This window comes from Cnephaeus nilssonii (genome assembly GCF_951640355.1).
Source record: "Cnephaeus nilssonii genome assembly, chromosome: 19".
NCBI lineage: Eukaryota > Metazoa > Chordata > Mammalia > Chiroptera > Vespertilionidae > Cnephaeus > Cnephaeus nilssonii.
This window is the reverse complement of record NC_137090.1, coordinates 231,333-245,197: the sequence shown is the minus strand read 5'-3', so window position 1 is coordinate 245,197 and position 13,865 is coordinate 231,333. Positions and strand designations below refer to the sequence as shown.

General features: G+C 54.4%; 1 protein-coding gene across 1 annotated transcript in view; it reads left to right on the top strand.

Moving 5' to 3' along the window:
- Positions 1-13,865, top strand: part of TBCD (tubulin folding cofactor D) — a 102,566-nt gene that overhangs the window by 54,747 nt on the left and 33,954 nt on the right. Inside the window, exons 14-16 of the mRNA XM_079798159.1 lie at positions 3,469-3,625; positions 11,026-11,083; positions 12,266-12,295. Coding sequence (XP_079654285.1) covers positions 3,469-3,625; positions 11,026-11,083; positions 12,266-12,295 — 245 coding nt within the window. The remainder of the gene's footprint in view (positions 1-3,468; positions 3,626-11,025; positions 11,084-12,265; positions 12,296-13,865) is intronic.

Genomic DNA, 13,865 nt, shown 5'->3' with positions numbered 1-13,865 from the left:
CAATGGCAGTGGCTCCCCCAGCTCAGTGACCTTGGGGTGGTGAGCAGGTGAGGGTGGGGCTCTGTCCACATGGAAGTGGCCTTCTTCCAGGTGGCACCGAGCATCCCTAAGTGTGTCGTTGGGTGGGATGTCTGCACGAAGTGGACGTCGAGGTACTGACTGCTGTCATTCATAGTAGTCTGTTTTGAAATTGATTTTGTCTGGTGGACCGGTAAATTGGGACTCAGCAGTTAACATCCAGCTTTCCCTCTGGCTATGCAATTGCTGCATGGTCTTACCCAGAGCTGTCGGCGGCTGTGTTCAGGTGACGGTTTAGGGAATCTGGTGTGGCAGCGACACCACGTTTATGTTATGCTTTTCTCATAAAGGTGCCACAGCCTGTTAGTTTTGACACTCATCGGGCCATGGACAGGCTATCCTGTTAGCACACAAAGTGAGAATGAGCAACACTCGGAGTCGTTCCAGGTAAAACAGTTGAAGACCACGTTTAAGCATTACAGATGTGGTACCGTTTAGAGACAGTCGTTTAGAAGTCACTAACAGATGCAACTGCTTCATCTGCAGCGGCGGTGGCCTCTTGCCTGTTTGGCATTTACTCGTCCTCAGGAGTCTTGATTGTGAGCTTCATGTTCAGAAGGTGGACATGGCCAGTCCCAGGGAGCGATGGGTGTTCTTTCAGCAAGGAGAGCGTGGCTTCTTGGGGAGGCAGGCCTTCGTCAGCTTGGACGGCTCCTCTCAGCGAGGTGGCCTGGCTTGGGGTGCTGTGTGGGTGGGAGGCAGCATGCACCTGGTCGTGGCTGAGAGAGATGTGAGGCCAGCGTGGAATTGGTGTGGGTGCTGGGAGGACTCCCGAGGGAGACGCAGGAGCCAGCTTGTGCAGCCCGCTCTGCGGTGAAGGAGCGCTGGGCAGACCAAGGCTGAGAGCCCCGTTGGTCCAACAGTGGTAGGGCCCGCGGGAGAAGCTGGGGGAGGAGCGATGGGCCCCTCAGCGGCTGCTGTGGGCAGGGCAAGCCGTGGCTGGACCTGGGAAGCAAGGAGGGCGACCTTGGCATGTTGAGCGCATCCTGAGCTGTGCGAGGCCTCTGGCTGGGTGGGGGTGGGGGAGTGAGGGGTGACAGCCTCAGTTTCAGATGTTGTGGAATTTGAGGGGCCTTTACCACATCTCAAGTGGGGTGTCCTGTTGTTGGGTAGAGGAATATGCAAACTTGGTAAGAGGGTGGGCCCATGTTTGGGGTCCTGAGTACACGCAGATGCAGAGTGAGACCACCTCCAGGCTGGGGTGACCTTGGCGTCCAAGGTTGGATGCCCTGCAGCATCCTCTCCTCCATCAGACCTCTGACTGCAGCTGCCTGAGCCGTTGCTGATCCTGTGAGCAACACGTTTCTCGAGTTCCTCCCTCTGTGGCGGTGGGTGTCATTGAGGATGTGATGTCTTTGAGCTTTTTATTTTAGAGAACGTTTTTAAAATGCAATTTAAAGTAAATTTATGTGAACATTTTACAATCTTATTAAAAATAATTGTCACATGTGTATAAAGTAAACTATACAGAATCAAATCCACTTTTTGTTGCTATTTAAATAGAAGCAAATATCCTTGTATATAGAAAGGCAGAAGGGTTACTTGTGTATAATATTCATAGTCGTGCCTTGTCTCCATTGATTTTTATTTTTTATTTTTTACCTAAGACAGTTTTTAGATACATTTCTCTGGAAGATAATTTCTGTGATGATAGGTGCACGCACGAATATTTGATGCTTTAGTTTTCTTACTTCACACTGGGGTGCCTTTCTCAGGCGCCTGGAGTCACCGTGGGAGCCTTGCACGACGAGAGGCTCACGGTGCTGGCCGAGGGTGCTCGGAAGGACGGTGTGCTGACGTGCGCACCGGCGCTGCCTTACGGTCCCATTGGCCTCACCGCTGGCTGTTGAGCTGCACCTTCGTTTTCTTTGTTGAGTGCTTGGTCTCGCTCGCCTCTTGTGCTGGGACCCTCACCCTCTCACGACGTCACGTGGGAGAGCTGCATGGCGGGCTCCTGTGGTGGCCCCGTGTGGGAAGCCTGCAGTCCCTCATCCTGCTGGCGACTGTGGCTGGGGGTGTGACACGGCAGAACACGGATGCTGTGTCTGTGTGCACTGATAGGACACCCTCCCGTGGCTCACATCCCGAGGGGGCGTGGGGCGTGTCCTTCTCCCTTCCGTGGTCTGTCATTCAGCGCCACGGGGTCAGATGTTGACCAGAAGCATGTTGGCCCCAGACACGATCTCCATTTCCTGGGACCCACATCTCCTCTTCTCACTTTTCTACCCACCAGTGCCAGCTGTTCCGTGCATTTTGTGGCAGCATCCTTGTCTGTTTTCAGTCAGTAAATTGGGACTTCCAGTGTGGTCTTTGAGAAAACTCCATTTAGTGTCACTTTAAAAAAATTTAACGTTGTGTTTGATTTTTAAATTGCAATGTTTATGTAAGCTTTTTCTATTACACTTAAAAATTATAATTATTTTAAAAGGCTTTAAAATTGTTTGGTTCATTTATAAAATTAATTACATTTTTTAATACTTTAAAAACCTAATACATGAATGTGATATTTTATTTTTAAGTAATTTATATGTCTCTAATAAGCAAAACCTTTCCAGGTACTTGAAAAGTTTTAGCCCTTTTAAACATTTAATTACCCTCACCACATGTCTGAAAATTCATATCTTTATATGAAGTCACCTGTTATAGTAAATTACTCATTTAGATATTTTATAATGGAACCAGGATAATCTGTTATGTATTTCAAATTATCGTAAACATCAGCTATTTCAGACCATTAAACGCATGTAGCTTGTCCATAAAGTTACCTGGAAGCATGGAGGTCACAGTGGGCGGACTTACCTTATCCTTTCAGTTCTGGATCCTGAGACCCCCCAGTGACAGACACCCTCTGAGCAGAGGTAACACACCTGTGTGATGGGGTTCTCCTCTCCCCCAGGGCTGCTCATTAGGCAACTGCCTCGGGCCACAGTGATAAACCAGGGATCTCTTATGGTCCCCTGGACAAGACTCCAAGGCTGGGGTCCCCTGTGAATTGCAGGCCTGTCTTCCCGCCCCCTCGGCAGTACGCCCTCCCCACTGGGATCGAGCCCGCAACCCGAGCATGTGCCCTTGACCGGAATCAAACCCAGGGCCTTCCCAGTCCACAGTCCAACGCTCTATCCACTGAGCCCAGGCTAGGGCTTTGGGCAACTTTAAAAGACTTGTTCACCTGCTTTGAGCTGGCGGACTTCTGTTTTCCTTCTGCATGTTCTTTTTCTGACGAGGTCATCACTTTTACAGAACGACCTTGGGGTGGACCGTGCATAACGGTTCTGCCTGCCTCTGTTTGGTGCTGAGGGGCCGACAGCCGTGTGACCACAATAGACGCTGTTTCTTTAAAACCACACGTGCTGCCTCCCTGGTCCCATCCAGCCTGTCTTCTCTGCCCAGTGGTTCCTGTGATCCTGAGGGCGCTGACCTACGAGGAGAAGCGGGGTGCCTGCAGTGTGGGTGACAACGTCAGGGACGCCGCCTGCTATGTGTGCTGGGCCTTCGCACGCGCCTACGAGCCTCAGGAGCTGAAGCCCTTCGTGGCCGAGATTTCAAGGTAAAGCCTGTGAAGAGTCGTGGCGGTCAGAGCTGCCTCTGCTCTCGCCCTCAGATCGAGGCCTCAGTGGCGCTCGAGGAGCACAGCACAGCGCAGCTCCCACAGCGGTGCTCTGGAGCTGATGACGGTCTTAAAGCTGATAATAGCCTGTTCCAAAGAAGCAGCTCAGGATCCTTTTCGTGGGTAAACAGCGCAGGCGGTGTGTTGGGGAGGAATGTTCTAGAGGCTTTGGCTGGCCTGTGGTTAGCAGGTCCCTAGAGGAAGGGACTGGGCATCTGGGAGAATGTGGAGGAAGCAGGCGGGAAACTGAGCAGGTGGGCATCTAAGCATTTGCGTGTTCTGCCGAGAGAACGTCAGTGGTCAGCCTTCACCTCGAAGGAGTTCAGCCTTCGGGTGGCAGCCCTGCTGTGGAGGGCGGGGCTTGCCTGCCTGGTCCCCTGATTCTTGTGGACTCGCACTTGCATATTCACTGGTCACAGGATTGACTAGCATCTTCTTCATCGACACCTTCTGAACGAAAAGAGCACTCGTCAGCTTGGCTTTGGGAGACAGGGAGATGTATGTTCTCTGGTTTCTTGGAGAACTGAAACTAGCAGGCTGGTGGCCCCATCAGATGCGGTGGCAACGTGGCCTTGGGTTCTCGGTGTGTGTCCCCAGCGGAGCCCCCAAGGCGTCTGTATGCCCCCTGCTGTCATGTCCCATTTTTAAGATCTGCTATATTTTTGTTTGGGAAAAATGCAAAACAAAGGTGTCCCAGTATAGTGAGATTTTTAGTTAATTTTTGTGCTCTGCTTTGTTACTGTATTTTTGGGCGTGAATACGTCCGGCCTTTGTGGTTGCTGTGTATGAAGTGGCCAGAGGAGGTGCCCAGCATGGTGGCAGCCTCGGCGTTTGTCATGGTGCGTGACACTCAGCTGATGACTTGAACTAGGAAATGGATTTCAGAATGATCCTCCCACAGTTCTTAGGAGATCCTCGCCCCCCCCCCCCCCCCCCCCCCCCAGATCTGTGTCTGAGGCCCAGAGAGAGTGTGAGATCCCGGGGGCCTGACTGCCCTGGGAACCCTGCACCTCGCCCTCCAGCCAGGTGCTCCGGTGAAGGGCGGCACCGCCTGGTCAGCAGCCCGTGGTCTGCAGCCCCTCCGCTCCTCTGTGGCTCAGAGCCTCCTCCTGCTCTCACCTTTCCTGGGGTCAGGGGAGGGACCACAGGCCTGTTTACTGCCCAGGAAGTGCCTCTGGCCTGAATCTCTTGATCTTGGCTCCTATCAAAGCAAAGCCTGCAGAACAGCCTGGGGATTCTGATAAAGTTGAAGGAACTCCCAGGAAGTTGTAAAGATGTCTGATTCCTCCTCTCGTCCTCCCTTGAGGGAAGGGCAGAGTGACAGCGCAGTGGTCTTAGGAAGCCCTGGTCCTGGTGACCACTGGCCTGCAGGCAGGGAGGCCCAGCGTGGCGGAGGCCAGGCTGCCTGCCCCTCGTCCCTCACTCGTCCCTGAGGGCTGAGGCTGCTTCTCGGCCAGCAGCTCCGTGATCGTCTGCTCTGTGAACAGGACTTTGCTGCTGTTAACATGCTGCAGGGAAGGCACTTTGCTGCTCCAGCTCCTGCTGCTCACCTTTTGGAAGTGGCTTCCGAAACTAGGAAATGAAAGCAAAGCAAGGGAGGGCTTACTTCAGCCGGCACAGGACAGCCAGGCTCCTCCCGGTTGGCACAGTGCCCTCGGTGTCCAGTGCTGTGGGCAGGTGGGCGCTGTGGTCGTGCCCACCGCACCGAGGACACCTGCCCAGAGGGGGCAGCTGGCAGGTGCTGAGTGAGGCACGGACACACCTTGGAAAGGGATCGGGCTCCTGAGGTCATCCCAGTTCACAGTGCGAATAGCCCAGCACTTCTTTTCGGTTGGACATTGGTCCGCCTGGTAAGCTTGCAGGAATCTTTCTCCTGGGACCCTCCGGCTGATGAGGGCTGAAGGCTGAGGGTTGGCCGAGGAAATTGGAATGCCGTGAGGCTGCACTCACTCTGCGGGGACAGTGGGAGGGCTGGGCACGGGGTGGGTGGGCCAGGCACCCGCTTCTCTACTTGGGGTGAAAGCTGCTTACCCACCGCACTGCAGGGACGAGTGTCAGCCACGATGCAGAGCAGTGACCGGCGAAGGCCCCGCCCTCCCGTCCCCACGGGGCCTGTGGACAGACCGGTCCTCTTCTTGCCCGGTCCCTGGCTTTTGGAACAGGCTTTGTTAGCCACAGGCAAGTGATTTATGCTTCTGAGACTTTAGAACTAGTCCCCACGCTAATCTGAGCAGCGACTTTATACCATGAAAATCAGTCTGAAGAGTTGCTGTGCTTAAGCCTGGCCTGAGCATGACATGGGCGTGAGAGTCGGTGTTGCTAGCTGGGTTTGGCGTGGGCGGATCCATGCCCCGTGGACCTTGGACCCATGCCTGGGCGAGGCCTGCACAGCAGCCTGAGGGGGCCACAGCCGAGGGGACCTGGTTGTCATGGAGGCTGAGGCGCTGGCACAGTGTACTCCAGGCCACCCTCTGTTATTCAGAAAAGGAAAGACAGATTTGGGGCCCACGGAGCTGCCAGCTTCCTGGGCATGGCTCATGGTGGGACTGGACTGAAGAGCCCCGTGACTGTCCGTGAGGGCAGGTGGGCGGGCAGCGTGGTCTGCTCGTGTCCGAGTGAAAGCGACTTTGCAGATCTGCTGTAGCCAAGGGGGTGGAGCCAGGCCTGTCCTCTGGGGGTCCTGAGGGTCCTCCAAATGAACCCCACAGGACACCCCGGCTCCCACTGTGTCTGGACTGAGATGGGAGGGTGTGGATGTGGGTGTTCAGAACACTCACCTTTCTGAGCTGGGACTCATTTAAGCACCTCACTCCACATGAGACAGAGAGCATTTGCTGAGCTGGTGGCCAGCGTCCTCTGCAGAAACTCCTGTGGTTGCACTTGGGCACTTTGATCTCAGGGGAGGTTACTTTCCTCGACTTCCTGGGCATGCCCCAGGCGTCGATAGTGAGTGTGCACAGCGTCGCACAGGGAGCCATCTGCCGGCAGGGACACCCCAACTCCTGCTCAGCCTTTCTAATTTCTCCTAATTAGCACAGGCGCTGGTGGGCGTGTGGAGTTTCGTCCCCTTTCCCTGTCCAGTCCCTGTCCCATCCCAGGATCGGATCAGCCAATGTGCCCCTGGGAGCCACGCCCTCGGGCTTTCGGGGCCAGTTTGGCAGGTTCTGAGGGAGGAGCCTGTGCCTGTGCCCTAGCTCTTCCTGGTCCATCTAGACGCGGGCAGGCAGCGTGGGGCGGGTGCGGAGGGAGGGCTGAAGGTGAGTCACCGTGCCAGGTGAGCCCCAGGATGCTGCTGGCCCGCACTTCCTTGCCTGCCCAGGAGTATCGGTTGGGGTGTGTCTTTCGAGATCTGCCTCCTTTGCTTTGTAATAAGTGACCACATTTTAATTGTCAGCTTTTAAGCCCATTAGTCCTGGCACTGGTGAAATGTTGATATCTTTAACTATACTTTCACAAACTCTTCCTGCAAAAGTTGACAGTGGAGATTAAAATGTAATTCTGTAAGTGAAGTAAGAATGTCTGATAAAAAGAATCGGGGCAGCAATAACAACGAGGTAGCAGGATTGGATGTGGTGAGAAGTCAGAGGTCAGACTGACTGAACCGAAAGGCCACGTGGTGAGAGGTCAGAGGTCAGACTGACTAGGCTGAAAGGTGCCCATGTGGTGACAGGTCAGAGGCCTGGCCACCTCCTTACACCCCTGGAAGGTCGGGGCAAGTGCAGGGCTCAGCTGCCCACTTTCTAAGGAGCTTGCTGTTTTATAATGTCACAAAGCAAGTTTTCAAGCAAATTTAATTGTTTTGAATTAGTTTGGGCTGCTTCTGAAAATCTGTATTTCCTAAGATTATACACAGACCGGTGAAGAGATGAACAATTTTTTTTTTTGGTGGAAAGTAAATAGGGTTTCCTGAGAAAAGCCTACTGTAATTTAGGAACAATGAAACCCGTAAAGTTAAAATGGTACAGGATGGCTGTGCTTTATCTAGAATCCAGAAGCTAATTGGCAAGAAGGAAAAGAAAAGGAGCTGCTGCCTGCCAGCAGGCTGGTCCTCACCTCCCAGCGATTTCCTCACCTGAAACTCTGGTGTAAACTGAGCCTGTTGACATCAGCCTGCAGGCCCCGCCCTGTCCTGGGCTGAGCTCTGCTCCCAGGGGCAGCCGGCAGCACCTGGGGATTGGCTCCCAGATCTCTTCCTCGAGGGCAAGCTTGTCCTGAAAAATCAGGAAATGGCATGCGTTGCTCAGAGCCACGTCTTGTTCTCACTGCGACCTTCTCTGGGGCCCTGGCCCGCTTCCAGAAGGAAGATAACCCTTTTGTTTTTCAAGAAAAGTTCAGTGCTGATTACAGGTCAGAGTGCCCCTCACCTGGTCAACGCCCTTGGCCTTCATTTTGGCTCTGCTGTGACTTACAGCCATGCCGTGGAAAGTCTGGTGCTGGGAGCTTTACTTTTTCAGACTAACTCGGCATTAGGCAGGTCTGGCATTTTAACTTGATTTGCAACTTTAAAACAATGTGGATAGATCATTGCTGGCTTGATATTTAAATTTTTTTAAAACTCTGAAATTATCAGATTACTGTTAAGATAACAACAGTGTATTTTGCTTTTTATTTCTATAAAACATTATATAAACTAACAAAGATTGACTGGGGTGAGATATACCCCTTGCCGTACCTGCTAATCAAAACCAGGTGCCTGGGACGCGGGCAGGTTTAGGCGTGCAGCTCCTCTCACACCCCCCCTCCCCCACTCGGACGAGAAAGAAAGTCCCTTTCTGTTTGACACAGACCATTTCTCTTGTTGGGAAATCCTGGTGAAGTATCGCCTGAACCCCTGCAGCGAAAGCAAACTGGGAAGACGCCTGAGAGGCGTTCCAGCCCTGGCAGCCCAGCCCGGCAGACGTGTGCGCAGGCTCCCCGGGTCGCTCTCCTTGTGGCCTCTGAGACGTGAGGCGAAGTGTGTGGCTCACACGTGGCCCTCCTTGGCGAGGGGAGCTTTAGAGGCGCACACTGGACAAGGGAGCCTGTGCGAGCTTCCACCTCACACTTAACCAGGATGATCATACCTGTTTCTATCTGAAACTTACCAGTATTTCTGGGTAAGCCAGTTTTGTTCTCAAAGTGAAATTAGAGTACCGTAGTTTTCTAAATTTAGTCCAAATCAAAACAGTATTAAAAACCAGTTACCTTTCATAGGTATATACACAGTTGATTGGTTGAATTAACTTAAGAGTCTATATTGGTTAAAAGCAGTGTGGGTTTCTTTTTTTTTTTTTTAATGCTTTTATTGATTTTTAGAGAGGGAGATAGAAGCATCGATGAGAGAGAAGCCTCGATTGGCTGCCTCCTGCATGGCCCCCATTGGGGATCAAGCCTGCAACCCAGGCATGTGCCCTGACTGGGAATCGAGCCCAGGACCTCTTGGCCACACCAGCCAGGCAAAAGCTGAGTTTTAAAGTGGTATTGTTACATTAGTCCACTAGCCCTTTGCCAGCTTCCCTGATGGTAATCCCTCACGTAGCAAAACCGAGGACAGAGCCCCGTGTCACTGTTGGCCAAACTGCGGCTGGTACTTGGTGGTGTGCCTGCTCGGCCACATTTGGGGCACGTCCCGGACTTACGTGGGGGATGCTGGCCTTGACCCCCTGTTGAGGTGGGTCTGCAGAGTTACTCTATTGTTTCCTTGATAGTAACATGTTTTAAGACGACATGACTGCCCTTTCTCCATAGACGTCACCCATTTTCACGCCCGTTGGTGGTTTGCCGGGCCAGGTGCCGCCGCGGTCATGGCGCGTCTCTTCCCCTTTTTTACCCGGAGAAGGTGTCCGCTCCCCTTAATTCATTCGGGCGCTTTCGGGCGCTCGCTTCGTCCTGTGGGCGCTGGCACTTCTTGGATTCTTGGGATTTTCATTTAAAGCTGCGGTTCCTTTTGTCGCTCAGCTGCTCCACCTCTGGCTGCTGGGATCTGCTTCAGGTTGCTGGCTGCGTCCTCTCACCAGCACCTGTACTTTTTTTTTTTTTTAAATATATTTTATTGATTTTTACAGGGAGGAAGGGAGAGGGATAGAGAGCTAGAAACGTCGATGAGAGAGAAACATCGACCAGCTGCCTCCTGCACACCCCCCACTGGGGATGTGCCCGCAACCAAGGTACATGCCCTTGACCGGAATCGAACCCAGGACCTTCCAGTCCGCAGGCCGACGCTCTATCCACTGAGCCAAACCGGTTTCGGCATGTACTTTTATTTTTTGAATATTTTCCTACTTCCTAGCCCGACCGATGCTCCAAGCTTGTCTTTCTTTCTTTGCCCCATCCCTGGAAGATGAGTTTTAAAGTGGTGTTGTTACATTAGTCCACTAGCCCTTTGGGCTAATGTAACTGTCAAGAGTCTGTGTTTCTCTTAGCGGAAAACCGCCTTTTGAATCTGCACCAGGAGTAGAACCTCCAGGGCCATGTGTTCACATGGGCACCTCACGTCCCGCCCGCCCCACGCCGCCGTGGCCCTCGTTCTCTGCGGGGCTTCCTACGCCTGCAGGTCCGTGTGCAGCAGCTTCACAGTGGCTGACCTCACCCGGGGGGTGCAGCCGGCACCGAGGAGGAGTCTTGTGCACTGCGTTCCATGGCCCCTCCAGCCCACAGGCCCTCCCGGTCCTCACGTTCGGATAAGTCACCCTTGTCACGCACAGTTCATTGTGTTTTGACAGATTTATAAAGTTGGGTTCCAAACCACAGTACCAACAGAACAGTTCTATCACCTGAAATTTTCAAGTCATGCTTTGCAGGCCCGCCCTAAATCAGTTGTTTTCTGTTGTTGCCACAGTCAGGTGAGTCCTGGTTAGTCCATAAGGATGACATGCGATGACCCAAGGAGGGGATGTAAATGAAGCCGACTGAGCTGGAAGGTGTCTGCCTTGGGAGCGTGGTGTGGCATGGGGGGACCTGCCATCTGTAGGCTTTTGCGACCCCAGCAGCTGTTTCTTCCCTTGGTCCGTCTGCTTCGAGGAGGGCCTGGGGGTTGGCGCTCCTGCAGCCTCTTCTCTGTGTGTCACCGCGGGCCGTGCCCGCCTTCCCCGCCCCCCACCCCTCTTCTGGGAGCCCTGCTTCCCGTGGCTGCCCCCAGGCCTGTGCAGCCGGCCTGCTCCCGGGACTGTGCTTGCGCTCAGGTGCACACTCTCAGGTGCTCTCATTCGAATCGGTCGGCCACCCTTGGCGCACATATGGCGGCAGCTGCAGTGAGCCTGAGTCACGGACAGCGAATGAAAGGCCAGCGTTCCCAGTTCGTGTCATGGGACCTGAGTCTCCGCAGGTTTCCTTTTAATCAGCCGTTTACCCCTCTCCCACAGCGCGCTGGTCATTGCCACGGTGTTCGACCGGAACGTGAACTGCAGGAGGGCCGCCTCTGTGAGTTCCCCCTCTCGTTCCTTTCCCTGCGGGGCGGGGCTCCGGCTCGTGCTGCTGTGTGAGGCTGGCATGGGCAGCCACGCTCACGGTTCCCGTCTTTGCAGTCAGGGTTAGGGTTCCCGGCCCGTGTGGCTGTCAGACCAGGAGACCCGAGGGAGGGGAGGGTGGGCCAAGAGGCAGTCAGGGCACTGGTACCTTTGTGAACCTTGGAGAGGAGATAGAATAAAACCATAGGAATCACGATTTCCAGTTAAAGTCGTAATTTAACAAGTTCCCGGGAAAGTCCTGCCTGGAGCATGGAAGTGCACCCTGTGCACCAGCAGATGCAGAGCCGAGGCCGCGAGAGTCACTGCTCTGTGCGAAGCTCACTGGGAACATGGGGTCGAGACCTGATTCCTGGGAATAAAACCTCTTTCCACGAAGCTGCGTCCCCAGACACAGATGCATCTGGCCGTGGTGGCGCCTGTGTGTTCACATCCGTGCTCTCTGTGTGATGGTCTCCCTGCTCCCGGGCAGTGGTTCTTGAGGTCACTGGTTCCTGGGGTCTGTTCCCCTCTGTGCCAAGAGGTGGTGGGCACAGCGGAAGGCTCTGACCCTTACAACCCTGGATTTGGCTTTTGTTTAACCAATTGCTTTGTCTCTGTCCCCATTTTTTACAGCTGGGGCCTTCACTAAGGCATTGGTTCAGGCCCAGCATTAGCTGCCAGAGGTCACTTTTCAGGGTGTGTCTGATTTTATAACTTGAAACATTAAATTGTGTGTGTGTGTGTGTGTGTGTGTGTGTGTTATTTTTATTGATTTCAGAGAGGGAGAGGGAGAGAGAGATAGAAACATCAATGATGAGAGAGAATCATTGGTTGGCTGCCTCCTGCACACCCGCCCCCCACTGGGGATCCAGCCCACACCCCGGGCATGTGACCCTGACCGGAATCGAACCCGGGACCCTTCAGTCTGCAGGCGAATGCTCTCTCGACTGAACCCAACCGGCTAGGGCTAAATTGTGGTTTTAAAGAGCACCAGGATATACAGGCAGGACAAACCTCCCGGGAGGCTCTGATCAGCCACCAATGAGGACTCTTACGGGAAAAATAAAGCCACGGGTCATTTGTTGTGAGTCTGTCTCCTGATGTTTAGCAAAGTGCAAGGCTCGCTCACTCTGCTATTTGTTCTTCTGTTCCTTAGGCTGCTTTCCAGGAGAATGTGGGAAGACAGGTATGGCTGCTTCTTCAGGCTTCATTCCTACAACTTCCTGTACATTTAGAGGCAGAAATACTGCAAACTGCAAACGGAGTATCCTCTTGCATTGTTAGGCCTGGGTAACGCATTTGCCTAGAATAAACTAACACTGAACACGGTTCTGGTCACAGACTCACTTGTAAGGTGCCTCAGGTGAGTGTTGACACAAGTTTTAAACAATTAGTAAGTGAATGTAGAAGTAATTTTATGCACATACACACGTCAGAAATCAGTGTCTCGTGCATTGCTGAGGGCCACCCGATGCTGCCATTGCCCATGGTGCTCAAGGGGGTGTGCGGAGGAGCCTGCCTCATGGGGACGGCGATGCAGTCCCTGCCAGTCCCGCGTGCGGCCTGAGCCAGCTTCCGGGAGCATCGGCCCCAGGGCGCCTCTCAGTGCTCGCTGGCATCATCGTGCCTCTAAGCTCTGAACCTCTCCTCACTGGTCAGCCCTGGCTGGGAGGTGTGGCCTTTGTCCCCGAACGATTTGTGCTGAGGGTGATGGTGACAGGCTCGGACGCATGGTGGGCCTGGTGGAGAATGGGCCAGAGGCAGGTGATGTGTGGGAGACCCCGAGCTGAGCTCTGGTTGGAAGGGGTGGGAGGTGAACGTGCCTGGAGGCAGGTCTGGGCTGACGGTGAGTGTGTGGTGAAGGACCTGGCAGGCGGTACCGGGGAGCAAGTGGGACTTGGGCAGAAGTCGGGCTGCGGGAGCTGGGGGAACCCCGAGCAGAAGGCTCAGGAGGGAGAGGCAGCACCTGAGAGGGATGCCGTGGACAAAACAGAATTTCCAAGGTGGTGCCCGAACTCTGGGGAGGAAGAGGCAGGGTCAGGGACTACCTGAGCATTGCCCACCACCAGGCCTGCTTGTCAGGGACCTTGAGGCAGAACAGGCTTGCTGTCCTGACCCCGGGGCCTGCATTCCATGCAGGGGGCGTTGCCTCCTGGGCTGCCTGGAGCTGTGTGGACGGGGATGTTTTGCTAGTGTTGCTGCACAGAGGTGGGCCTGAATGGTCTGGGGCCAGGAGGGATGAAAGGACAGAGGCAGTGGGAGAGGTCTGAGTGCCGCCTACAGGGGAGGCCCCACCTCGGGAGCCACGTGGCCTTTTTTCCAGCCGTCCCTGGGCGAGTTGTGTGTACTGGCGAGGGTGGGACAGTGCAGGTGGGCCAGGCGTCCTGCTGCCCTCGGTGGCGGGGTGTCTCCTGCTCTGCGTGTAGCTGGGTCATGAGGCAAATTGGCCTTTACATGTTGCCTGTGAATCAGACATCGCGTTCGTGAGTTTCCTGTCGCAGTCTGGAACCAGCCCCACGTGTAGTTCCTGTGTGTCACTGTCCGGAGCTGGCGTCTGGGCACGGGGCATCCTCAGGGACGGGGCAGCCCCTCTGCTCATCTCCTCCCTGCGCCCTGCTCCTCCCTGTCGCTTTGGGGGTGCTGTGCCCACGGGGGCACAGGTACAGGGTTGGGCGCTTGCTGTTTTCTGTACCTTGCTCATCAGACTCCTGCCCGCTTTGCCGTGCCAGCCCCGGGGGTGAGGAGGGACCCCTGAG